Source organism: Scyliorhinus canicula, chromosome 9 (assembly GCF_902713615.1).
Source record: "Scyliorhinus canicula chromosome 9, sScyCan1.1, whole genome shotgun sequence".
NCBI classification, from domain to species: Eukaryota; Metazoa; Chordata; class Chondrichthyes; order Carcharhiniformes; family Scyliorhinidae; genus Scyliorhinus; species Scyliorhinus canicula.
In genome coordinates, this window is record NC_052154.1 from 168,018,914 (window position 1) to 168,044,350 (window position 25,437).

General features: G+C 45.5%; 1 protein-coding gene across 1 annotated transcript in view; it reads right to left on the minus strand.

Annotated features, from left to right (window-relative positions):
* Positions 1–25,083, minus strand: part of c9h11orf16 (chromosome 9 C11orf16 homolog) — a 33,413-nt gene extending 8,330 nt beyond the window's left edge. The window contains exons 1-9 of the mRNA XM_038808143.1: positions 24,560–25,083; positions 23,973–24,205; positions 20,615–20,974; positions 15,963–16,129; positions 13,220–13,349; positions 10,097–10,328; positions 7,907–8,602; positions 4,178–4,365; positions 3,242–3,414 (exon numbers count right to left, since the gene is read on the minus strand). Coding sequence (XP_038664071.1) covers positions 3,242–3,414; positions 4,178–4,365; positions 7,907–8,602; positions 10,097–10,328; positions 13,220–13,349; positions 15,963–16,129; positions 20,615–20,974; positions 23,973–24,182 — 2,156 coding nt within the window. The 5' untranslated portion in view covers positions 24,183–24,205; positions 24,560–25,083. The remainder of the gene's footprint in view (positions 1–3,241; positions 3,415–4,177; positions 4,366–7,906; positions 8,603–10,096; positions 10,329–13,219; positions 13,350–15,962; positions 16,130–20,614; positions 20,975–23,972; positions 24,206–24,559) is intronic.
* Positions 25,084–25,437: the final 354 nt, after the last annotated feature.

A 25,437-nucleotide genomic window follows, 5' to 3' on the forward strand; every position in this document is an offset into this window, starting at 1 on the left:
GTTACGGGGATAGGATGGAGTGTGGGCTTAAGTAGGGTACACTTTCCAAGAGCCGGTGCAGACACGATGGGCCGAATGCCCTCCATCTGCACTGTAAATTCTGTGATTCTATGATACCAACTCATCGAAAACTGTAACAAGAAAAAAGTATTCCTAGCAAAACATGGAAAATAAGTAAATCTGAATCAGTTTACTAGTGTAAGTGCTGCCCTTGCCATAACATTTATGTGTGAGCTGCTTTACCATGTTATTAGGCAGAGTGGCACAGCTATCTCACATTGTCTTAAAGTCGCACTGTGAGCATAAATAAAAAATTATTTCTATATTAATAATTGTTTCTTTACATTAGTGTTTTTTGAGCAGATTATTTGAAAAAGCTGAATAAAATCTGAAAATATTGTCCCCAGAGTTTGCAGTTGCAATGATGGTGAAATTGTCAGAGTTTAGAGCCTTTGATCCTCTGAAACTGATGTAAAATTCTGCAATTCACATATGCACAGTTGAATGTGGAAATCTAGAAGTTGCTGTCAGTTATTCTATGCTTCTCCTTAGCTGCTGAGGCAACCCCAACAATCAATGGGGAATCAGGGTCACTTACCTTCTGACCTCATTACAGCCTTGATCAAAAAATGGGCGAAAGAGCTGAATTCCAGAGGTGAGAGGTTAGTGACTGCCCTCCACATCAAGGCAGTTTTTTAATGACTGTAACATCAACAAACCCTAGCAAAATTGAAGGGAATCAGGGAGAAAACACTTCACTGGTTGGAGTCACATACAGCACAAAAACAGGTAGTTGTGGTTGTTGGCGACCAATAATCCCAACCCTAGAACATTGCTGCAGGAGTTCTTCAGGGTTGTGTCTTATACACTGTCTTCAGCTACTTTATCAATGATCTTCCTTCCATCATAAAGTCAGAAGTGGGGAAGTTTGATGATAACTGCAGTGTTCAGTACTATTCACAATTCCTCTGAAATGAAACAGCCCTTCCCCAAAGGCGATAAGATATGGACAACCGGGACTTCCGGCCGTGACGGCGAGCGGGAGGCGGCCGTGACGGCGAGCGGGAGGCAGCCGCACATTGGAGGGCTCCCGTTCGGGAACGGCATTTTCGGGGTCTAACGCCCGGTCCCAGGGGTAACAGGCGGCAAAAGCAGGGAGAAGGCACAGTGAAGAAGGATGTCAAGAACAAGTAAAAAAAATGGCTGAAGGTCCGGCGGGGAGTGGAAAAGTCACCACGGGGTTGGCAAGGAAAATGGAGGCTGGGGCGCCAGGGGAGGCCGCGTTGCCCACGGCTGAAGAAATGACTAAGATGATGGCTGCGGAACTGAAAAGGCAGTTTGCAAAACACATGGAGGCGATGAGGAAGGAGATGGGGGCGGTATTGAAAGTGCTGGTGGAGGAGGCGATTGCCCCGGTGAGGGCGGCGGTATTGAACGCAGTGGCGGAGGTACGGGAGCAAGGTGAGGCGCTGAAGGAAGTGGAAGAGACATTGTTACAGCACAGCGATCAACTTACCTCGATGGGGAAGGAGATGTGGAAGGTGATAGAGATCAATGAGGATCTGCGAGCCAAAATGGACAACTTGGAAAACAGATCCAGGCGACAGAATCTGAGGATTGTGGGTCTTCCCGAAGGAGTGGAAGGCCCGAGGTCGACTGAGTATTTTGCCACGATGTTGGCGAAGCTATTGGGGGAGGATGATGATCCCTCCCGATATGAACTGGATCAGGCTCATCGGTCGTGGAAGCCTGAACCAAAGGAGAGTGAGCTGCCAAGAGTAGTGACTCTGTGTTTTCGTAGATACAGTGTAAAGGAGAAGGTCCTGTGCTGGGCAAAGCAGAAGCGGGTGGTGCAGTGGGCTGGAGCTGGTATATGCATATATCAGGACTACACGGTGGAGCTGGTGAGGAGGCGGGCTGCCTTCAGCCGGGTGAAAAAGGCACTGTACATCAGTAAGGTGCGGTGCGGCATAATATACCCAGCTAAGTTGAGGGTAACCTACAAATCCAAGGATTTTTATTTCGGGACAGCGGAAGCAGCGGAGGAGTTTGCGAAGGCAGAAGGACTGTGGCTGAATTGAGAAGTGGTCATATACTGATGTAGCCTCATCTAACTATTTTTTCACTGCGGCGGGTATATGTGCTAAATGAGCCAACGTTGTATATACTTGGACAAGGGAAGAGATGGGACTCACTTGCAATGAGGGTTCTTTGGGGCTTGGGTGTGTATGCGGGTTTGTGTGCTAAAGGGGATTTCTTGGTTTTCCTGGGGCCGGGCAAGGGGAAAAGAGACCCGGGCAGGGGCCTCCACGCTGGCCGGTTAAGCCCGGCCAGTGAACGGGAGTGAGGTGAGGCGGGGGGGGGGGGGGGGGGGGGGGGGGGGGGGGCTGTAGCCATCGTAGCCTGGCAGAATAAGGCCCGATGAGTCTAGCCGGGGTGGAAAGATGGGGGGAAGAAACAGAGGTTGGGGGGAGGAATTTTGTAAGAGGAAGTGATGGGGAGGAGCCGGGGAGGGGGGGGGGGGGGGGGGGAGGGCTTGCAATGCATGGGTGTCATCTACGGTACTCTTTCGTGGATTGGATAGCATTGAATGTTAGGAGGGGGGGGGAGGGACTCTATAGGTTAATGGTGACCATAGGCGATTCCTAATTCCTTTCTCTTTTATTTTCCTTTGTCCCACCGTGGTTCTATTTGATGTTTATATTGTCAGGTGGGTCATTGCTTGGGGTGGTGGGAGGATGGGATCGTTGTTGTTGATAAGGAAATTGACTTTGTATTTGTTACCATTTACTGCTTGTGGGTGGGATGTAAATCCTGGAGAAAATGTGAAAATGGAGAATAAAAATATTTTACAAAAAAAAAAGATATGGACAACCTTCAGGATTGGACTGATAAATAGTAAGTAGCATTCATGTCAGACAAGTGCCAGACAATGACGATCTCCAACAAGAGAGATCCTAAACATCTCTCCCTGATGTTCACCTACATTACCATTGCTGAATACCCCATCATTAGCATCCTGAAAGTTTCCATGAACCAATCAGTAACTGGACCGACCACATAAATATTGTGGCTACAAAAGCAGTTCAGAGACTGGGGATCCTGTGGCAAATAACTCACATCCTGACTCCCTAAAGCCTGTCCACCATCAACAAGGCAGAAGTCAGAACTGTGATCGAATGCTCTCAGTGCTACAAAGCTCATTTCTGTTGTATTGAACTACTTCTCAAATCAGATGTACCTGCGCTGTTCATGGACACGTTGATACTTGTCTTCACTTTGCTGCTCTCTGTCTTTCTCCCACTGACGCCGTTGCAGTTTTTTCTTTCTCGATCTTTGCATAGCTTCTTGATGTTGGCGGTCATGTGATAACTGATTTTCTCCGAGACGCTCCTGAATTGGTGGGGCCTCGGCCTGGTCATTGAAATTAACAATTGCTTTTAAAAAAATTACATAGACACTTTTACCAGTCTAATCATTTACTGCTCTGAGTTGCTATTGGGGAAATGGCTGTTAGCTGGTTATGTGGTCAGTGCACATCTTTCTGTGCACTGACTTTAGGTTACTTGCCAAGAAAAAAATTGGACGCTGGTGGTTTGTTTCAGCAATATCCTTCACTTCTAGACTCATAGTTCAAATTCAGGAGGCCTATGAAAGGAAAACACCTACTGGTTCTAAGAATCCTATTGGAAATAAGTTTAGATAGACAATCTAATGTTCAATGGGCACCAAGGTACGCCACAACACTGGCAGGTCCATGATGATCAAAGGAAATGATGTGGTGAATGAAAATATCCCAGTTGCTCAGTAGGATGTTCTCTCCTGAGATTGGGTTGAACCCAGAGTTGGAGGAAAGTGCAGAGTATCATCATGTTTCAATCATATTGTACCTGGCTGAGGATGGTTGTACTGTGGCATTGGCAAAGGCCCCAGGAAGGTTTGCTGTCCTCCTTTTCAGCAGAGAAAGGCAAGCGGAGACGGAGTTTTGTGGGAGGAAGCAGGGGAGGAAAAGGACTACTGGAAATATACCAGAATTTGAAAAGGAAGAAAATGAGCCGTTTCAGGTAGTAGCACTAAATTGTTAAGAAAACCTCTTCAGTATATATTATGAAACACATGGGTTGAAGATGGGGTGAACATGCTTGCAATTTTGTGGATTAACTATTTGGACGTTTACCTTGGTCGATGATGTAATGTCATGTTTCTGATGTGTCAAAACCTCTTTCATTGTCACTCTGTTCTGAGGATGTGGACGATTGACATTTTCAAACATTGCACTCTGATTTGTGTGTCCGAGGTGCTGCAGCGCCGTGGAAGAGACTAACTGGTTAGAAAAACTCCTCAAGGGACTTGAAGAAGATGTTCCTGCAAGGAAGAGTGTTATTCAGTATGGTAGTAATGGATCGAAGGCCTGGTCAGAGTTACTGTTCAGCTGGCTTGTAGAAAAATAAAAGACCAACAATTACCACCTTCCTTACGCTCCCCACACATTGCCCACGGTTGGGGGGGGGGGGGGGGGATTTGCAGAGTTGTTTTAAATGTTAGGATGAATATAATGTCACACTCTCTTTTAAAAAAAAATACATTTAATCCACGATTAAAGGAATTTTTATACAATACTTGCATTATCATAGAATTTACAGTGCAGAAGGAGGCCATTCGGCCCATCGAGTCTGCACCAGCTCTTGGAAAGAGCACCCTACACAAGGTCAACACCTCCACCCTATCCCCATAACCCAGAAACCCCACCCAACACTAAGGGCAATTTATCATGGCCAATCCACCTAATCTGCACATCTTTGGACTGTGGGAGGAAACCAGAGGAAACCCAGGCACACACGGGGAGGATGTGCAGACTCCGCACAGACAGTGTCCCAAGCCGGAATCGAACCTGGGACCCTGGAACTGTGAAGAAATTGTGCTATCCACAATGCTACCATGCTGCCCGTGATAAAACTCCAATTTAAGGATGGACAATAATTGCTGGCCTTGCCTGCAACACACCTCTGTGAGTGACATTAACAATAACAAAACTGGGCAGCACGGTGGCGCACTGGGTTAGCCATGCTGCCTCATGGCGCCGAGGTCCCAGGTTCGATCCCGGCTCTAGGTCACTGTCCGTGTGGAGTTTGCACATTCTTCCCGTGTTTGCGTGGGTTTCGCCCCCACAACCCAAAGATGTGCAGGCTAGGTGGATTGGCCACACTAAAAGTGCCCCTTAATTGGAAAAATTGAATTGGGTTAATTTATTTTTAAAAATTGTACAAAGGATTGTTTGTATCCACTCAATCAAGCAGTTGGTAGCCAGGTTCAACGGGTGCAATTCTCCCAAAGGGAGACAAAGTGCCGACGCCAGAGTGAAAACCGGAGTGTTTCACTCCAGCGTCAGAGTCCGCTCCTCGCCCCCTATTCTCCCACCCCCAGGGGGCTAGGAGCGGCGGCGCGTCAATCACGCGCGCCGGGCCTTGACGCCCGCGTCAAAGCGGCGCCGCCTGAATGACTCAGCCGGCGGCACCTAAATGACGTCACCCGCGCATGCACAGTTTGGCCGGCGCCAACCCGTGCATGCGCGGTTGCCGTCCTCCCCTCCGCTGCCCCGCAAGAGATGGAGGATTGATCTTGCGGGCAGCGGAGGGAAAAGAGTGCGTCTTTCAGAGACGCTGGCCCGACGATCGGTGGGCACCTATCGCGGGCCAGACCCCTCCTGAGCACCACCCTGGTGCTCGATCCTCCCTCCGCCCCCCACAGGCCCCACACGCAGCGGTCACGCGCTGTTCACGCCGGCAGCGACCAGGTGTGGTTGGCAACAGCGTGGACCGGTCGTATTAGGCAGGCCGCTCGGCCCATCCGAGCCGGAGAATCACCGCTCGACCGGAGCGGCGATTCTCTGAGCGGCCTGTCGCAAAATGCGACACGTCATTTTGGGGGGGGGCGTGGGAGAATTGCGTGCGGGTGCCAGGGCGGCGTGGCGTGAATCACCCGGCACTCCTGCGATTCTCCCACCCAGCGTGGGGGTCGGAGAATCGCGCCCAACATCTCATTCAGAGGCCAAGACTGTCAATACTCCACTGGAGGAGTTAGGCCATGTGCTCACAAGTTTCAGTTCTTTTAAAACCAGCAATGCAACACACCAGATTTCACATCACAAATATCAGAATATAGAGTACACGGATTTGATAATAGATTTGTATCATTTATAGCTGTTTATGCATAAACATACATTATGGATTGTTGTTTATAGTACATTATGTAGCTTTTTCTCGTAACAGACCCTGATAATACTACATTAACCAGTTTCGGATCATGTTGCATGTAAATATTATTGGTACTCAAATGCTACATCGTTCCATTTCTATTATCTTGTGAGTTCCCTGATATCAATACTGTATTGAGATGTGCACAAAGCAATGATGGAGATGGCTCATGGGTAGATGTTGGAATAAAGTCTTCACAGCATGTCCATAGATAAATGGACTTTCATGAAGAACAGTTTAATGATGTGCAGATTAACTCTTTCAGAAAGAAGTGGATAAATAGTAATAGCCTACATTTATTTATAGATGGCATCAAAGATGTTGATAAGTACACAGGCCTAATTACCTTAGAGAATACTATGGTTGTGGTGCTGTAGGGACCTGCGGATGTCATCTATGCAATGCAACCACTCACGGTTGAATACTGAAATTCGAAATGTTAGATTGATACATCGGAGTTTTATTTCAATTACTTTTGGGATGGGACACATTTCATATATATTCGGGCAGCACGGTAGCATAGTGGTTAGCATCAATGCTTCACAGCTCCAGGGTCCCAGGTTCGGTTCCCGGCTGGGTCACTGTCTGTGCGGAGTCTGCACGTCCTCCCCGTGTGTGCGTGGGTTTCCTCCGGGTGCTCCGGTTTCCTCCCACAGTCCAAAGATGTGCAGGTTAGGTGGATTGGCCATGCTAAATTGCCCGTAGTATCCTAAAAAGTAAGGTTAAGGGGGAGTTGTTGGGTTACGGGTATAGGGTGGATACGTGAGTTTGAGTGGGGTGATCATTGCTCGGCACAACATCGAGGGCCGAAGGGCCTGTTCTGTGCTGTACTGTTCTAAATATAGTTTCTTTGCCATTGTTAGCAGTTATTTAAATGGCTCAGAAAATTAAATTAAGGGGAATCCTATAACAGTGCAAAATGTATATGTTGAAAGGAGTTATCTCTGCTTATTCTTATACTGTGCTCCCCTTTACGTTATTTTAATCTGATGTAGAAATGCTATTATAATCATTTAATGGGCCAATAGTTTCCTTTTGTGAACAACGGGTATATTAATAATCTTTATTATTATTGTCACAAGTAGGCTTACATTAACATTGCAACAAAGTTACTGTGAAAATCCCCTAGTCGTCACACTCAGGCGCCTGTTCAGGTACACTGAGGGAGAATTCAGAATGTCCAATTCACCTAACAAGCACGTCTTTCGGGACTAGTGGGAGGAAACCGGAGCACCCGGAAGAAACCCACGCAGACCCGGGAAGAACATGCAGACTCCGCTCAGACAGTGACCCAAGCCGGGAATCGAACCTGGTACCCTGGCGCTGTGAAGCAACAGTGCTAACCACTGTGCTACCATGCCGTATTTAAAATATTTATTAGATAGCAGATTTATTTTTTGTGCATTCAGTTCAATACTTTTAGAAGTAAAGCCACAAACTGAATCACAACACAAAATGTCTTCAGATTTTAAAAACACATATATACAAATAACTGTTTTCGGCAGGGAACAAGTTATTTATTATTCCAATGGACTTCTCCCACTCCACCGTTGTAACATCAGTGGAGGTTTGGCAGAATTATCATTTACATGAGAAGGCATTGTCCATAGGGACTTTATCTCTATAAAACTGAAAGGGAGGTCTCACTTTACCCGGTTTCTTTCGATGTGGCTCTTGGTTGCTTCGACTCCAATACTTCCATTCTCGCCTGTCCTTTACTGTAGTCCCTGGCTTCTCAAACAGCTTAATATCTGTATTGACCGCCCTGTCTTCTAAAATAGGCTTGCTGGCATTCGGCTCGGAGCTACTGTCAGAATCTTCCGATAGCGAAGTGGAAGAAGATGAAGGAAGTAGGTTTTCGCCAGAAAGTCTTTTTTTTCGGACGTCTAATTCCTGAAGCTGTGAAGTAACTTTCCTGTCCAATTCCCCTTTGTCAAATCCCATTGGGCTGGTGGATCTAGGAGTCGCTGTCCACCATCCAACAGGAGAAATCACTTCTGGAAAACAATGACACACGGGATGAGCTGGCAAACCGTGGAAGCCACGATAGAATCCATGCCAGTAATCATTATATGGGTCCAGGCCAGGGAAACCTGGATACCCAGGATGTATGTATGTTGGTTCAAAGTGGCATAGGTGAACTGGTACAGCCTGAGGCCTACGTGGACACACATCTTGGCAGGGACTCAATTCTTCATACTGTAATTGCTGTCTGGATGATAGAGGAGTAAGCAGTTCCTGTTGCACCCTTTCGTACAAAGCGCGTGGAATCCACATAGCCTTGTTTTTGGAAACTTTGACTGTTTTTCCATTCCAGAAGTTAACAGAGAGCTCTTCATCTTCCATCACTGTTTAATTAAAAAGAAGGAAGAGTTTTATATTCTAGAACTATATTTTTAACATGAATGTGAACTATTCATTGTTCTACTAGGAGAATAATCTAATCTATCAGGTTTTATTTTTCAGTCTGGGTAGTGACTATTAGTTGATTTAATTGTATTGCACAATTTCAAATATACAGGACAGTTTGAAAGCTGCAGTTACATTGGAAGTATAGCATTTCAGTATCTCTGAAATAACTGAGTGACAGTGAAATTCTTGAAAATAGTTTTATTCCAGTGAAAAATGCTTTTGGATAAAGAAAATATATAAAGTAAACATAATATATTACAGAAAATGGTACAGTACAGAATAGCAAGGTCCAGGGTAATGTATATCACTTCAGAAAACCATGGGATGTTAGAAAATGTAACTGTCACAACAAAATTCACTTAAGTATTGGTAATTCTGAGGTCCTTTTGTATTTGGACAATTCAAGACCATTGCAGACGCTATTCATATTCATGATGAATCAACTGATAATCGGAAAAATAATACACGCACCGGGGATGCATGGTTCAACCCTTCAAATAATGCCTGTCCTGCACAGCTTTTTCAAAATTATATCTCTGCCTTGGAATTTGACTTTGATCGTCACCTGAAAGCTAACAGTGTACAGCAAATAATGGTTCCTTCAATAACTAGTCTTTTGTTTCCCCACAGCCTGGGAATGATGTTATGTAAGGATGTTCAAGCTGCCAGTTGACAAGGTTACTTGTCACCAGCACAGGTATAAAAATTTACCCCCATATGTCCAACGTCATCGAACTATTTTGTACTACACTATAACCAGCAGCACGGTGGCACAGTGGTTAGCACTGCTGCCTCATCAGCGCCAGGGACCCGGGTTCAAATCCGGCCTCGGGTGACTGTGTGGAGTCTGCACTTTCTCCCTATGTCTACGTGGGTTTCCTCCGGGTGCTCTGGTTTCCTCCCACAGTCTAAAGATGTGCAGGTTAGGTGGATAGGTCACGACTAAATTGCCCCTAGGTGCCCAATGGTTAGGTGGACTTGGGGGGGGGGGGGGGGGAATAGGGCGAGGGATTAGGCCCAGGTAGGGTGCTCTTTCGGACACTGGCCTCCTTTGACACTAGAGATTCTATGATGTGCAGGTTAGGTGAATTGGCCATGCTAAATTGCCCTTAGTGTGCAAAAAAGGTTGGGAAGGGTTACGGGGATAGGGTGGAAGTGTGGGCTTAAGTAGGGTGTTCTTTCCAAGGATGGTGCAAACTCGATGGGCCGAATGGCCTCCTTCTGCACTGTAAATTGTAAATTCTAAAATATGCTTGCCGATCAGAGTATGAAATGTGTTGTCGATTTGCTGTCAGTTCATTTAGAAGACTAAATAGGCTTCCAGTTTGAAACTCTTGAATTCAAATGTAAAAGATAAAATCAAATCCAATATAGCTCCAATCAGAACAATAAGTGTGTTGTTAAATAAATATTTAAAAGAAAGTTAATACCTTGACGAGGATCTCTGGTCTCAATGCCAAATATCACTGTTCCAGGACCATACCTGGTCTGATCTGATTCCCAAGGTGCTAATACTTTATCACCCGGGACCACAGAATGCCTCATGGCCTCATTGTACAGAATTATATCATGCAATGCAATCTTCTGTAAAGAAACTTGCCACTTCTCACTTGGATCCTCCGTAGATTTGTCAAACTCAATCAGGAATAATCTTTTCCTTTCCTGACAACAACAGAAATAAATTATTTTGCGGTGTAGAATTGGTCAGCATCGTCCTGCGGGCACAATCTAGTTGGAAGGCTGTAGAGGGACAAATCTTCAAGGAACTGGCAAAGAGATGCAAAGGTGGGGTAAACAAATCCAGAGCTCCCTGGATGAAAACAAAGGCAGTGATTAAGATATAGAAGAAAAAGTGTGCTTATATCAAATAGAAAGTACACTGAAGACCAGGCTGAATCTAGAAGGTTGAGAAGAGAGATGAAAAAGCAAATAAGCAAAGCAAAATCAGATTATAAAAAGAGACTGGCAGCCGAAATAAAACTGAATCCCAAAGTCTTCCACAGGCATATTATTCGTAAATGTGTGGTAAAAGGAGCTGATTAGAGACCGAAAAGGAAATTTAAGCATGTAGCAGAGCATGTAGCTGAGATATTAGCACTTTGCATCTTCCTTTACCAAGAAAGAAGATGCTTCCCAGGACAAGGTTAAAGAGGAGGTAATTCAGACACTAAAAGAGTTTAAAATGAATAAGGAGGACTTATTCGATAAGCTGACTGCAGTTACAGGTAATAAGACACCACGGCTTGAAATGCATCCAAGGATACTGAGGAAAGTGAGGCTGAAAATTGCAGAAGCTCTGGCCACAATTTTTCAGTCTACCTTAGAATCGGGGGTGGTACCAGAGGACTTGAGAATTACAAACATTTTTTTTTTTTAAATTTTTTTAAATTAAATTTAGAGTAGCCAATTATTTTTTCCAATTAAGGGGCAATTTAGCATGGCCAATCCACCTAACCTGCACGTCTTTGGGTTGTGGGGGTGAAACCCACGCAGACACGGGGAGAACGTGCAAACTCCACACGGACAGTGACCCAGGGCCGGGTTTCGAACCCGGATCCACAGCGCCGGAGGCAGCAATGCTAACCACTGTGGCCACCGTGCTGCCCTAGAATTACAAACATTACACCCTTGTTCAAAAAAAGGTAAGGATAAGCCCGACAACCACAGGCCAATCAGTGTAACTTCAGTTATGGGGAAACTTCGAAAAGCAATAATCCAGGACAAAAGGAATAGTTGCACGGAAAAATGCAGGTTAATGATGGAAAACCAGCATGGATTTCTAAAGGGAAAGTCTTGTCTCACTAACTACTGGAGATTTTGTTGTCGAGGCAACAGAGAAGGTTGAGGGCAATGCTGTTCATGTGGTGGACTTGGACTGCCAAAAGGCATTTGATACCTGTGACAAAGTTATAGCTCATAGAATAAAAGGGACAGTCATAACATGAATGCAAAATCAGCTGAGTGACAGGAAGCAGAGAGCAGTGGTTACTGAATGTTTTTCGGACTGGAGAAAGGTTTGTAGTGGAATTCCGCAGGGGTCAGTGTTGGGAGCCTAGCTACTCCTGATATACATTGACGATCTAGACCTTGGTGTATGTGGCACAATTTTGAAATTTGTGGATGACACAAAACTTGGAAGCATTGTAAACCGTGAGGAGTACATTGCAGAACTTTAAAAAGGACATAGGCGCGTTAGTGAAATAGGTGGGCAGGTGGCAGATAAAGCTCAAGGAAAGAAATGTGAAATGATTCGCTTGGTTGGAAGAATATAAAATAAAGGGTAGAGTTCTAAAGGGGGCAGAAAGATGAGGGTGTATACGTGGATAAGTCACTGAAGGTGGCAGGGCAGGTTGAGAGTGCGGCTAGTAAAGCATACAGTATCCGAGGCTATATTAATAGTGGCATAGAGTGCAAGAGAAAGGAGGTTATGTTGAACTTGTATAAGTCACTGATTCAGACTCAGATGGAGTGTTCTGGGTGCCACACTTCAGGAAGGATGTGAAGATATTGGAGAGGGTGCGGTAAAGAGCCACCAGAATGGTTTGAGAAATGAGGTACTTCAGTTATGAATATAGACTGGAGAAGTTAGAACTGTTTTCCTTGGCGATAAACAGGCTGAGAGGAGACTTGATGGAGGTGTTCAAAACCATGAGGGGTCTGCACACAGAGGAAAGTGGGAAATTGTTCCCAGCCAAAAAAGGATTGAGAAGGAGAGGGAACAGATTTTAAGTAATTGGTAAATTATGAAAAAACGTATTCAGGTAGCGAACGGTTAAGGTGTGCAATGCATTGCTGGAGGGTGTGGCGGAGGCAGGTTCAGTCAAAGCATTCAAAAGGGACTAAGACTGCTATCTGAAGAGAATGAATGTGCAGAGAAGTCAGAAGAATGGCATTAGGGAGTTGTTCATTTGGAGAGCTGGTGCAGACATGATGGGCCAAATAGCCTCCAATTATACTGTGATTTTTTTTCAATTTGTTTTCCAGTTAAGGGGCAATTTAGTGTGGCCAATCCACCCACCCTGCACATCTTTGGGTTGTGGGGGTGATACCCAAGACCTGAGGAGAATGTGAAAACTCCACAAGGACAGTGACCCGGGGTCGGGATTGAACCCAGGTTCTCTGCGCCATGAGGCAGCAGTGCTAACCACTGCGCCACCGTGCTGCCCCATGATTCGATATTTCTTCTCCTTTACAGATGCATATGGATGGCACACAATGTTTACTCTACAGCCAATTAAACAGCAATACATTCCACTCTCCTCCACAGAACCACAAAGCCCAAGGCTTTGTACAGCTCATTTATTCTCACTGAAGACCACAGCTCATCACTGCCAAGTACTTCAGCAGAAAAGGTAAGAGCCAGATTTTGTATTCATTGCTTGAAATCAATGTCAACTGGTGCCAAAGAAACTGGGTTGGATTGATTGGTTATTGTTAAATTAGTACAATTTAAAATAAGTTGTTGAACAAATAATCAGTTGCGCCAGGACTGTGACAAATTAAAATAAACTTTTATCCTACTTCCATATATATTTAGAAACAACACAGTTCACCTCCACCTCTTGCTTGATTGTGCCACGGTAATAGAATCCATCGGACTCTCGTCTTGCAAGGACAGAGGCTCCAGAAATCAATTGACTTGATCCAAGAGGTCCTTCCCATGGCGCACCATATTTGCAGATACTATTGAGACAAATGTGAGTGCAGAAGCTCAGGTTCATTTTGATCAATGTAAACTATTTAAAATATGCTTTGAAGGAAGCAGAAATTAGAAACTAACAATGAAATGAGTGCAATATGCAAACAGCTTTTTTGGGTGATTATACAAATAGTAAAACAAAAACACAATCACTTATAAAGAGTTGGGGCAACATATTGTGCAATTTTGAGTGAGGGATGGGAATAGGGTTTATGACAAAACAATTAAGGGCATCTATGATAGAATGCATTGAGATTCATTAGTTCCGATTTGAAAGGTTACATTATGTAACATACCTCCTAATTATTTAACAAACAAAATTTATCACAGAACCATGTGACATGATCAAAAGCTATGTCTTTGCAAGCTTAATTAGGATTTCAGTGAATTAGAAAACAATTGGACTTATAAAGGTAAAATAAGTCTTAGTGGTGTATGATGAATATAAGTCCATTTAGTCTGCAAAAAGTTCCTTTAAACAATTCGTCCAGCTAACAAAACATGCTTAACAACCATATCTCATTATTAAAACCTACACTCGAAATCTTTTCTTGTAATGCTTTTTTGTCCTGTAAACTGAACTATTCCAAAACTGATATTACTTTGAAAAGATACTAAATTAATTACATTACTGGCGACATAGTTCGCAAAAGGTGCCATTCAGCCATCATGTTGAGTCTGGAGTGGACTAGGGCGCAATGGGTAAATCCCGGGAGAGCCCAAATCGGACTTTGCACCGGAAGCTGGGCCAATCGTGAATCACCCAACTTGCTACACCCGGCACAATCTGGATTACACTCTCACTGGGCATGATCCAGATAATGATATTTAAATGAGTCATTCCATTAGGCTCATTTAAATAACCTGACGCTGCATTCACCCAGCGCCTGGAGTCAACGGCTGTGCCTGCGAGGCCTCAAACAGGCATCGATTAGTAATGGTTCGCACAAACATGGACCCGGTGTGATAATAATAATCACTTATTGTCACAAGTAGGCTTCAATGAAGTTACTGTGAAAAGCCCCGCGTCACCACATTCCGGCGCCTGTTCAGGGAGGCCGGTATGGGAATTGAACCGTACTGCGGGCATTGTTCTGCATTGCACGTCAGCTATTTAGCCCACTGTGCTAAACCAGTCAAGGCTGGATGGCAATCCGAGGAGGACCTTGGTGGTTATTAGAGCTCACTGGGTGGTCCGGGGCAGGTCCTGGCACCTGGGTACCTGGCAGTGGCATCTGGGTCAGGTTGGCAGTACCAAGGTGCTGAGGAGCCAGGTTAGCACCGGCTGGGGTCGGGGCCTGAGGGGGGCTATGCCCAAGAAAGGAGGGGGCATGAGGGCAGTCATGAAGGAGCTGCAGAATGTTTTGGGGGTTGAAGTGGGGAGTCCTGAAGGGTGGGGGAGGGGGGGAGTCGTGAAAGGGGGAGGGGGTAAAGATCAGGGCAGCCTTTCAAAATAGTGCTCCGATCTCTGAGGAGTTGGTCCCAAAGAACAAAGAACAATACAGCACAGGAACTGGCCCTTCGGCCCTCCAGGCCTTCGCCAATCACATATCCTATCTAGACCAACCGCCTGTGTCCTTCTATACCCCATCAGTTCATGTGCCTATCCAGATAAGTCTTAAAGGTCGCTAACGTATCTGCCTCAACCACCTCACTTGGCAGTGCATTCCAGGCCACCACCATCCTCTGTGTAAAAAACTTCCCCCGCACATCTCCACTGAACCTTTCTCCCCTCACCTTGAACTTGTGCCCTCTTGTAATTGTCATTTCCACCCTGGGAAAAAGCCTCCAACTGTTCTATACCCCTAATAATTTTATTAACTTCTATCAGGTCGCCCCTCAGCCTCCGTCTCTCGAGGGAGAACAATCCCAGTATATTCAATCTCTCCTAATAGCTCATCAATCTCTCCTCATAGCTACAGGTTTAGTTCCCTAGTGCCGGAAACATTTCAAAGTGTGGCCTCGACAGGGCAGCATGGTGGCGCAGTGGTTAGCACTGCTGCCTCACGGCGCCGTGGCCCCAGGTTCGATACCGGCTCTGGGTCACTGTCCGTGTGGAGTTTTCACATTCTCCCCGTGTTTGCGTGGGTTTCAACCCACAATCCAAAGATGTGCAGAGTAGGCGGATTGGCCATGCTAAATTGCCCCTTAATTGGAAAAAAATTAATTGGGTACGCTAAATTTTTTTTTTTTAAGTGTGGCTTCGACTGGGGAATAACTTTCCAAGGCCCAAAAAAAGGGCTAGGTGTAGTTGAATAGCAGTTTCCATCTCGACATTCCAACCGTCACGAAACACACCACCAACGTCCCCGAAATCACACTTTGAAACGTTTCCATTGAATCGTACCTGATATATTATATTCATAATATAATTTTAATGAAGTTACATCACTTATTTAACTTGGGGTATATTTTAATAACATAAGCCTGAAATATTTATGTAATTTGAAAGACTGCCCTGTTCATGAACGTGATGCTCAGCATTACAAAATATACAGCAAAGTAGAATTAAGAAATGAATTGCTTAGTCAGTTCTACAATAATACAAATACCAATATTTTTATCAAGAAAATGAATAGAGAAGAAACCAGACTGACCAAGCAGTAACCTGTGGATTGTACACACTGAGCGAATGCATGTGTAAAGCATCTGGGTCAGAGCCTGTGTAAGGGTTCATATCCAGTCCTCTTTTTACCGTGCAGTATTTCAGATCAGAATACAAAGGGCCAGAGGTTGAGAGGTCTGCAGGATATACAGGAATTACCTAGGTAACAATAAACATGTGATTAAATTCTTCCAAATATGAGGAATTTTTAATATTTGTTAATTTGTTAATATTTACTTTTCAAGTAGACATAAAGACCTGTTCAAAGTAACTTGTCAGTTTTTTTTCTCATACATGTATGTCTGCTCCTGTTTAAAGGGAAAATTTCATCGAATTAAAGTGACAAACTTGGGTACTCATTTGTACAAGCCCCTTACATCGCTTTTCTCTGTACATAATTTTGGCCTACAGGCACTTAGCCTCTAATTTCTGCTGTTCGTTACAGGCTTCTAATCAAAAGAATAGATTAACCTAGAGGAGGTTGGGGGTGGGGGCTGCCTGGAGGCGGGCAGTTGGCGGCATGGGTGGGGGGGGCAGGCCCAGAAAGGGCTGATTGGCTGGGGGGGGGGGGGGGGGGGGTGTGCCCTCCAACCAGGCTGATCACCTGGAATGTTAGAGGGCTGAATGGGCCTGTCAAGAGGGCCCGTGTGTTCGTGGCTCTGAAGGTGGACGTGGTGATGCTGCAAGAGACACACCTGAAAGTGGCATTTCAAGTTAGGCTGAGGAAGGGCTGGGTCAGTCAGATCTTCCATTCGGGTTGGATACTAAGACGAGATGGGTGGCGATTTTAATTCATAAGCGGGTGCAATTCCAGGTGGGCAGTATTGTTTCGGACGGGGGGGGGGGCCGTAATGTCATGGTGAGCGGTAGGCTGGAGGGGAGGAAAGTGGTATTGGTCAACGTCTATGCGCCAAACTGGGACAATGTTGATTTCATCAGGAGAGTACTGGGGATGATAGCGGATTTGAACTCGCACAAGCTGGTGATGGGAGGGGATTTTAATACGGTTATTGACCCCGGCCTGGATCGGTCGTGCTCGAGAACGGGGAAGGTGCCAGCGATGGCAAAGGAGTGAATAGGGTTCATGGAGCAGATGGGGGGCATCGACCCATGGAGGTTTAGACAGCCGACGGCAAAGGAGTTTTCTTTCTACTCGCATGTACAGAGTGTATTCCCGGATCGACTTTTTCATTTTGAGTAGGGATCTGCTGGCGGGGGTGGTGGACACGGGATATTTGGCCATCACTCTCTCGGACCATGCCCCACATTGGGTGGAACTGCAGGTCAGTGAGGAGAGCTTCCAGCGCCCACAGTGGCGATAGGACGTGGGCCTGTTGGCGGATGAGGCGGTGTGTGAGAGAGTAAGGAAGTGTGTGCTGGACTACCTGCAGGTCAATGACACGGAGGAAGTCTCAGCAGCGGTGGTCTGGGAGGTGCTGAAGGCAGTGGTGAGAGGGAGTTGATTTCAATCTGAGCACATAGAGACAGGACGGATAGGGCAGAGAGGGACCGACTAATCAAGGAGATCCTACGGATAGATAGGAGGTATGCGGTGACCCCAGGGGTGGAACTGTTAAGGGAGCGTCGGAGGCTGCAGGTGGAGTTTGGGGTACTGTCCACGGACAAGGCAGTGGAGCAGCTTAGAAAGGCGAGGGGTGTGTTGTATGAATATGGGGAGAAGGCCAGCAGAACGCTGGCACAGCAGTTGAGGAAGAAGGAGGCGGCCAGGGGAATCGATAAGGTAGTCGACGGGGATGGGAACCTGGTAGGGGATTCGGCTGGGCTAAATAGGGCGTTCAGGGATTTTTATAGCGGACTATTCCGCTCGGAGCCCCCCTCGGGGCCCGAGGGTATGAAAGGCTTTCTGGACCGGCTGACTTTCCCAAGGGTGGGCAGGGAGCAGGTGGGTGAGTTGGGGGCTCTGATTAGGACCGAAGACATTTCTGAGGGCTTGAAGGCAACGCAGTCGGGCATAGCTCCGGGCCCGGATGGGTTCCCGGGAGAATTTTACAATAAATTTTCGTGGATATTAGTAGGGCCATTGCTGGTTAAGGTTTTTAACGAGGCAAGGGATAGAGGGGTGCTGCCCCCGACTATGTCACAGGCCACCATCTCGTTAATATTGAAGCGGGTCAAAAACCCGGAGCTGAGTGGGTCCTCCAGGCCGATCACGTTGCTCAATGTGGACACTAAGCTGCTGGCCAAAGTGTTCGCCTGCAGGAATGAATATTGTGTGCCGGAGGTGTTTATGGAGGACCAAACCGGATTTGTCAAGGGTAGGCAGTTGGTGGCCAATATTAGAAGGTTGCTTAACGTGATTATGATGCCCCTGGAGAGTGGGGAGGTAGAGGTAGTTGTGGCCATGGATGCAGAGAAGGCGTTTGACCAGGTAGAGTGGGACTATTTATGGGAGGTGTTGGGACGCTTTGGGTTTGGTGGGGGCTTTATCGACTGGGTGAGGCTGCTGTACCAGGCTCCGAAAGCTAGTGTAAGGACGAACAAGACGACCTCGGACAATTTTAGGCTGTACCGGGGGACAAGACAGGGATATCCCCTCTCCCCGCTGCTGTTTGCGCTAGCCATTGAGCCACTGGCAATTGCTCTGAGAGCTTCTAGGGGCTGGAAAGGGCTGGTTCGGGAGGGGCGGGGGGGGGAAGAGAGAGGGGGGGTGGTGGGGGGGGGGGGCGGGGTGGAGCATAGGGTATCGTTGTATGCGAATGATTTATTCCTATATGTGGCGGATCCAGGGGCAGGGATGAGGGAGATTATGACGATTCTGGAGGAATTTGGCTGGCTTTTGGGATACAAACTGAATATGATGAAGAGTGAGGTGTATGTAGTCCATGGAAGAGGCCAGGAGGGTCGGCTGGGGGAGCTACCGTTCAGGATAGTGAGAGATAACTTTAGATATCTGGGGATACAAGTGGCGCGCGACTGGGGCTGGTTACACAAGTTGAACTTGTCCCGACTGGTTGAGCAGATGAGGGGCGAGTTTTGGAGGTGGGATGCGCTCCCGTTATCACTGGCGGGGAGGGTGCAGACAGTTAAGATGACAATATTGCCGAGATTTTTATTTGTGTTTCAATGCTTCCCGATTTTTTTAAGAGGATCAACAAAATCAGTTTGGGCTTTGTTTGGACAGGTAAATCCCCATGGGCGAAAAAGGTGATGCTTGAGAGGAATCGGGGGGAAGGGGGCTTGCCCTGCCAAATTTTAGTAATTATTGCTGTGCAGCCAATATTGCGATGATAAGGAAGTGGGTGGTGGGGATGGGGGCGGGTTGGGAGCGGATGGAAGAGGCCTGATGCAGGGGCACCAGCTTTGGGGCGCTGATATTGGCACCATTGCCGTTCCCACCGGTAGATATTCCACCAGCTCCGTGGAGATGGTGGCCCTGAGGATCTGGGGTCAATGGAGGAGATCTGTTGGTGCAGTGAGGGCGTCGGTTTGGTCCCCAATATGTAACAATCATCGGTTCACTCCGGGGAGCTTAGATGGGGGATTTCGGGTATGGCAAAGGGCGGGGATTGAGAAGATGGGGGTCCTGTTTCTGGAAGGGAGCTTTCCTAGTTTAAGGGCACTGGAGGAGAAGATCGGGCTGACAGCAAGGAATGATTTCAGATATCTACAGGTGCGGGTCTTTCTGCGCCGGCAGGTACCATCCTTCCCACTCCTGCCACGAAGAGGGATTCAAGATAGGGTAGTGTCTAGGGGATGGGTGGGGGAGGGGAGCATCTTGGACATCTACAAAGAATTAATGGGGGCGGAGGAAACGCATAGAGGAGCTGAAGCACAAGTGGGAGGAGGAACGGGGGGGTGAGATGGAGGACAGCCTATGGGTGGAGGCGCTGAGCAGGGTCAATGAGACCGCTACATGCGCAAGGCTCAGCTGGATCCAGTTTAAGGTGGTGCACTGGGCACACATGACAGCGACCGGGATGAGTAGATTTTTTGGAGTGGAAGACAAGTGTGTCAGATGTGTGGGTGGGCCAGCGAACCATGTCCACATGTTCTGGGCATGCCCAAAACTTAGGGGATATTGGCAGGGGTCCGCGGATATCATGTCCAGGGTATTGAAGACGAGGGTGGAAATGAGTCCAGGGGTAGCGATCTTTGGGGTGTTGGAGGACCGGGGGTTCAGGAGGCGGGAGAGGCAGATGTTCTGGCATTTTCTTCCTAGGTAGCCTGGCAACGGATACTACTGACTTATAGGGAGTCTAGGCCTCCGAAGTCAGAGGCCTGGTTAACTGATATGGCGAGCTTTCTCGGCCTGGAAAAGATCAAGTTCGCCTTGAGAGGGTCGGTGGTAGGGTTCGCCCGGAGGTGGCAACCATTCATTGACTTCTTCATGGGGAATTGATCGTCAGTGGGAGGAGGGGGTGTATAGAGTAGGGGGTTAAATAGGCGGGCCTTAGAGGGACGGGTGTCGGCGGCTGTGTTTTTTGATTACTGCTGTTCTTTGTACTCTATTGTTTTTTGTACTGTGGTTGTTTGTTATGCCAAAAATACCTCATTAAAAATTGTTTGTTAAAAAAAAAGACTAGATTAACCTATGGTGTGATTGGTCTTTGTCTTTCTGAAGACTGGTTGCGCTTTTCTATCATTATCGATAAAAGTGTTGCATGTTTGTTTTCCACAAGTTACCTGTTGGATATCTCCAAAGGTGTTGAGCCTAATGAGGTGAGCACTGCCTTGGGTAAGTCCACCAATTCTCTGCAGAAACTCGCGACTTTCACTGTCTATCCATTTACCGGACAAGTAGAGAGTGTGTACTGGGCGACCGTGGGATATATAAGATATTGCGGAAAAAATATCCTTTAATTCATTGTCAGGTAGACTGTTTGTCACCAGGTAGATAGCCTGACATACTGGATCATGGAATGCAGCTGTTAATGCTCCAAGCAGATTCCCGCCCAAGGTACAGGTAAGAGACTGAATCCACTGTATTGCACTGTAGACAGTCTGGGGTGAGCATGTTACTAGACGATCACACCATTTAGTTATCTGCATGAAAGAAGGAGATATTTAATACTGGAAATATCTTTCAGAATAGAGATTAGAAAATTAATGATTGCCATTTGTTATTCAATGTGCAAAAATAACTTAACAGAAATAACATATATCCAATACTTAATATGTGCTCAAATCATATACATTACAAGTAAATATAACACCATTGTAACTTATGTTAATAACATTTGTTAACAAATAGATTTAACTAAGGTTACAGCACACAAGAGAATGACAGGAGTAGACAATACAATGCTTATTCCTGGGCTTCAACTCCAGTTTCCTTTCCGCTCCCCATGTCCCTTGATTTGCTGAGAGCCAAAATCTGTCTATCCCAGCCATAACGGAGAAACCACCACCCTCTGGGTAAGCAAAATCCAAGGATTCACAATGGTTTGAGTGAAGTAATTTATCTTAATCTCAGTCCTAAACAACCTGCCCCTTACACTGAGACTAGGCCCCCAAGTTCCAGATTTTCCAGTCAGGGGAAAGAACCTCTCAGTTTCTACCCTGTCAAGTCCCTTCAGAATCTTGTAGGTTTCAATTAAATCATGTCTCATTTTTTTGAATTCCAGAGAAAAGGGTCCAATTTACTCAGCCTCTCACCACAGGATAGCCACCTCATTCCAGGGCCCAATTTAGTGAACCTTTGTTGTATGACTTTAATGCCTGGGCGGCACGGTAGCACAGTGGTTAGCACTGTTGCTTCACAGTGCCAGTGTACCAGGTTCGATTCCGGTTTGGGTCACTGTCTGTGTGGAATCTGCATGTTCTCCCTGTGTCTGTGTGGATTTCCTCCGGGTGCTCCGGTTTCCTCCCACAATTCCCGAAAGACGTGCTGTTAGGTGAACTGGACATTCTGAATTCTTCCTCAGTGTACCCGAACAGGCGCCAGACTGTGGTGACTAGGGGCCTTTCACAGTAACTTCATTGCAGTGTTAATGTAAGCCTGCTTGTGGCACTAGTAAAGATTATTATTTTTAAGTATATCCTTCCTTAAATATGGAGACCAAAACCACACACAATATTCCAGATGTAGCCTCACCAAAGTCCTGCACAATTGAAGCAAGATTTCTTTACTCCTGTTCTCCAATCCCCTTGCAATAAATGTCAAAATGCCAGTTTCTTTTTTAACTGTGTGCTTCACCTGCATGTTAAATGTCACTGTTCCTTGCACGAGTACAACCAAGTCTCTTTGGACATCAACATTTGCAGGTTCACACCTTTTAAACAATATTCTACTTTCCACCTCCTCTATGGCCTCGTCTGGACATAGCACTCCTATTCCTATGACTAAAGTGAATAACTTCACTAACAGAGGGAGAGGGGGGGGGGGGGGGGGGGGGGGGGTAGAGGGTTCAGGTGAAAGGAGACTTAGAAATTCAAAGAAAAAGGTTGAGGTATTGGAAAAGTATAGTGATGTGTGTAATGGCAAGCAGAGTGTTGACATGTTCGCATGTTCTATACTTTTTATATACTATACTTTTTTAAGTGCATTAAGACTTTCTTAATAATAGATTGCAGCATTTTCCCGATGACTGATGTTAAGCCATCTGGCCTGTAGTTTCCTGTGTTCTTTCTTGCTCCTTTTCTGAAAACTGGTGTTACATTTGCCAAATCCAGTCTGATGGGAACATTCCCAAATCTAAGGACATTTGGAAAATCACAACTAGTACATCCACTATCTCTGCAGCTATCTCTTTTAGGACCCTACAATGTTCATCCGGTCCTGGGGATTTGCCCGATTTTAGTCCCTTGCGTTTCTCCAATAGTTTTTCATTACTGTTACTAATTACCTTTAATTTCCTCACACTTTTAGCCCAAAGTAACCCTCTATCTCTGATATACAACATGTGTCATCGCCGTGAAGACAGACAAAAGAATTTGTTTAATGCCGTTGCCATTTCCCCATTCGCCATGATGATTTCTCTGGTCTCTGCTTCTCAGGGACTAATTTTTACTTGATCTACCGCTTTCGTTTTTATATAAGTATAAAAGCCAACAATATGTTTCTGTATTTCTGGCTAGTTTACTCTCATATTTTAATCTTTTAACTTTGTGGTGGCATTTTGCTAGTTTCTAAAACACTCCCAATCCTCAGGTTAGTGTGTTTCTTTCAATACTGTACCCCTCTTTTGTTAATCTAATACTTACCTTAATGTGTTTTTTGGAGTTTTTATTTTTCAGTGGAATGTATTGTTTGTTGAACATTTTGAATTGTTTCTTTAAAAGTTTCCCATTGTTCATTTGCCTCCATACACTTAAGTATATTTATCCAATCAACCATAGCCAGTTCTCTCCTCATCCCTACATAATTGGCTTTATTTCTATTAAAGGTTCTTACTTGTGATTGGAATATGTCACTTTAAAACTTAATATGGAATTCAATTATATTATAATCACTATTTCTTAGTGGATCTTTTACAAGGATGTTACTAATTAACCCAGCTTCATTACACAATATTAGAACTAAGGTAGCTTTATTCCCTAGCCAGTTCCACAACATCTTGTTCCAGGGAACTGTCACAAGAACATTCCACAACCTTATCTTCTCACCCTTGTCAATTTGATTGTCTTCATCTACATGAAGATTAAAGTTCCCCACAACTATTACCTTGCCTTTGTTACAAACTTTCTTGACTAATGCTCTGTCTAATGCTGCTTACATAATTAATTTTTAAATTGTTTATTTAGTTTTTTACATTTTTTTAATATTTCCAATTGAGGGGAAATTTAGCGGGGCCAATGCACCTACCCTGCACATCTTTTGGTTGGCGGGGTGAGATCCACGCAGACATGGGGATAATGTGCAAACTCCACACGGACAGTGACCCGGGTTTCAGCGCTATGAGGCAGCAGTGCTAACCACCGTGCCATCGTGCCGCCTGGCTCATTACATAATTAAACTATATTTATTAACTTTTTAAATAAATTTATTTTGTTAAAGTGTATAAATTGTACATTTAACCTTCTTAGTACAAGCAGACTATACCTTATTGGAAAATTCCACAATGTTAAAGCGACTGTAATTTGTACTATAAGCCATTGCCAAAAGTGCTTCCACAAGGTGATACTTGACTGTATTGAGGTGGGCTTGCATGTTTTCTGAGGTATCAATAACAAAGGTAACATTCGTATCTCTTATGCATCCGAACAATGTGGGAAATCCCCGGAATTGTAAAATTGGGTAAACCACGGGCATGGTCGAGGAAAAGGTGTACCTCCCTAAAAAAAAAACAAGTTAGAGCTCGGGTAAACTGATACAACAAATATTTATGGTAAAGGGCTGTTTGAACTTCGCCCAGTACTAGGAGTTCGAAAGATTTCTAGACGAATTTTAAAACTTTTTTAAAAAGGTTAATTTCCTATTTGGTAGCCAGCGTTAACCTTATGAGACCGTTTAACTAGGAATGGGACTTATTCGTCAGACAAACCTCACTAAAGTCAGATCAGTAGGGGCAGTGTGACTGTATAAAACTCAATAGTAGCTACCAATTGATTTGACATTGAGTATTCTATTAAACAAATAGAACCAAACCAAGTTGCCGTGATCCAAGTTGTGTTATTTGTGTTACAAACCAGGTTGTCCTGTGCCAATGTTCCAAGCCAGCTTGTAGTGTTCCAAACCAAGTTGTTGCGTTCCAAATTGGGTTGCTAGATTCCAAACCGGGCTGTTAGGTTCCAAAGCGGATTATTTGTGTTCCAACCCGGGTTGAAAGGTTCCAAATCGGGTTTGATAGGTTCCAACCTGGGATGCTAGATTTCACAGCAGGTTATCTGTGTTCCAAACCGGGCTAATGTGTTCCAAAAAGGGTTGTTAGATTCCAAAACGCGTCATCTGTGTTCCAAACCGGGCTGATGTGTTCCAAACCGGGCTGATGTGTTCAAAACCGGGTTATCTGTGTTCCAAACCGGGTTATCTGTGTTCCAAACCGGGTTACCTATGTTCCAAACCGGGTTATTTGTGTTCCAAACCAGGCTGATGTGTTCCAAAGAGGTTGTTAGGTTCCAGCCTTGGTTGCTAGTTTCCAAACCAGGTTGCTGTGTTCCAAACCGTTGCTAGGTTCCCTGCACCGTGTTGATCGCTGACTGGCCGCTTTCATGCGCAGTTTGTTATGGGAGTTGTAGTTTCTGCAGTTTCAGAACAAACTTGAAATTGCAACGTTTCAGTGAACCGCACAGACTGGGGTGCCAGCTAGAAAAGAAAAATAGGCCCCGATCTTCAGCATCGTCTTCAGATTCCCGCTCCGCAATTTTGGCGGGTCATCCATCGGAGGTCAGCCTAGGGAGTGGTTGAAGAGTGGGAATAGTGGATATGCACCCTTTTACAGCACTAGCTGCCGTGAGATAACTTTAAATATCCAGTGGGAGTGTGAATGAATGGGCAGGTGCCAGAGTTCAATGAGTGGGTAAATGGTGAGTGTCAGAGTTCAATGGGTGGGTGAGTGTCAGAGTTC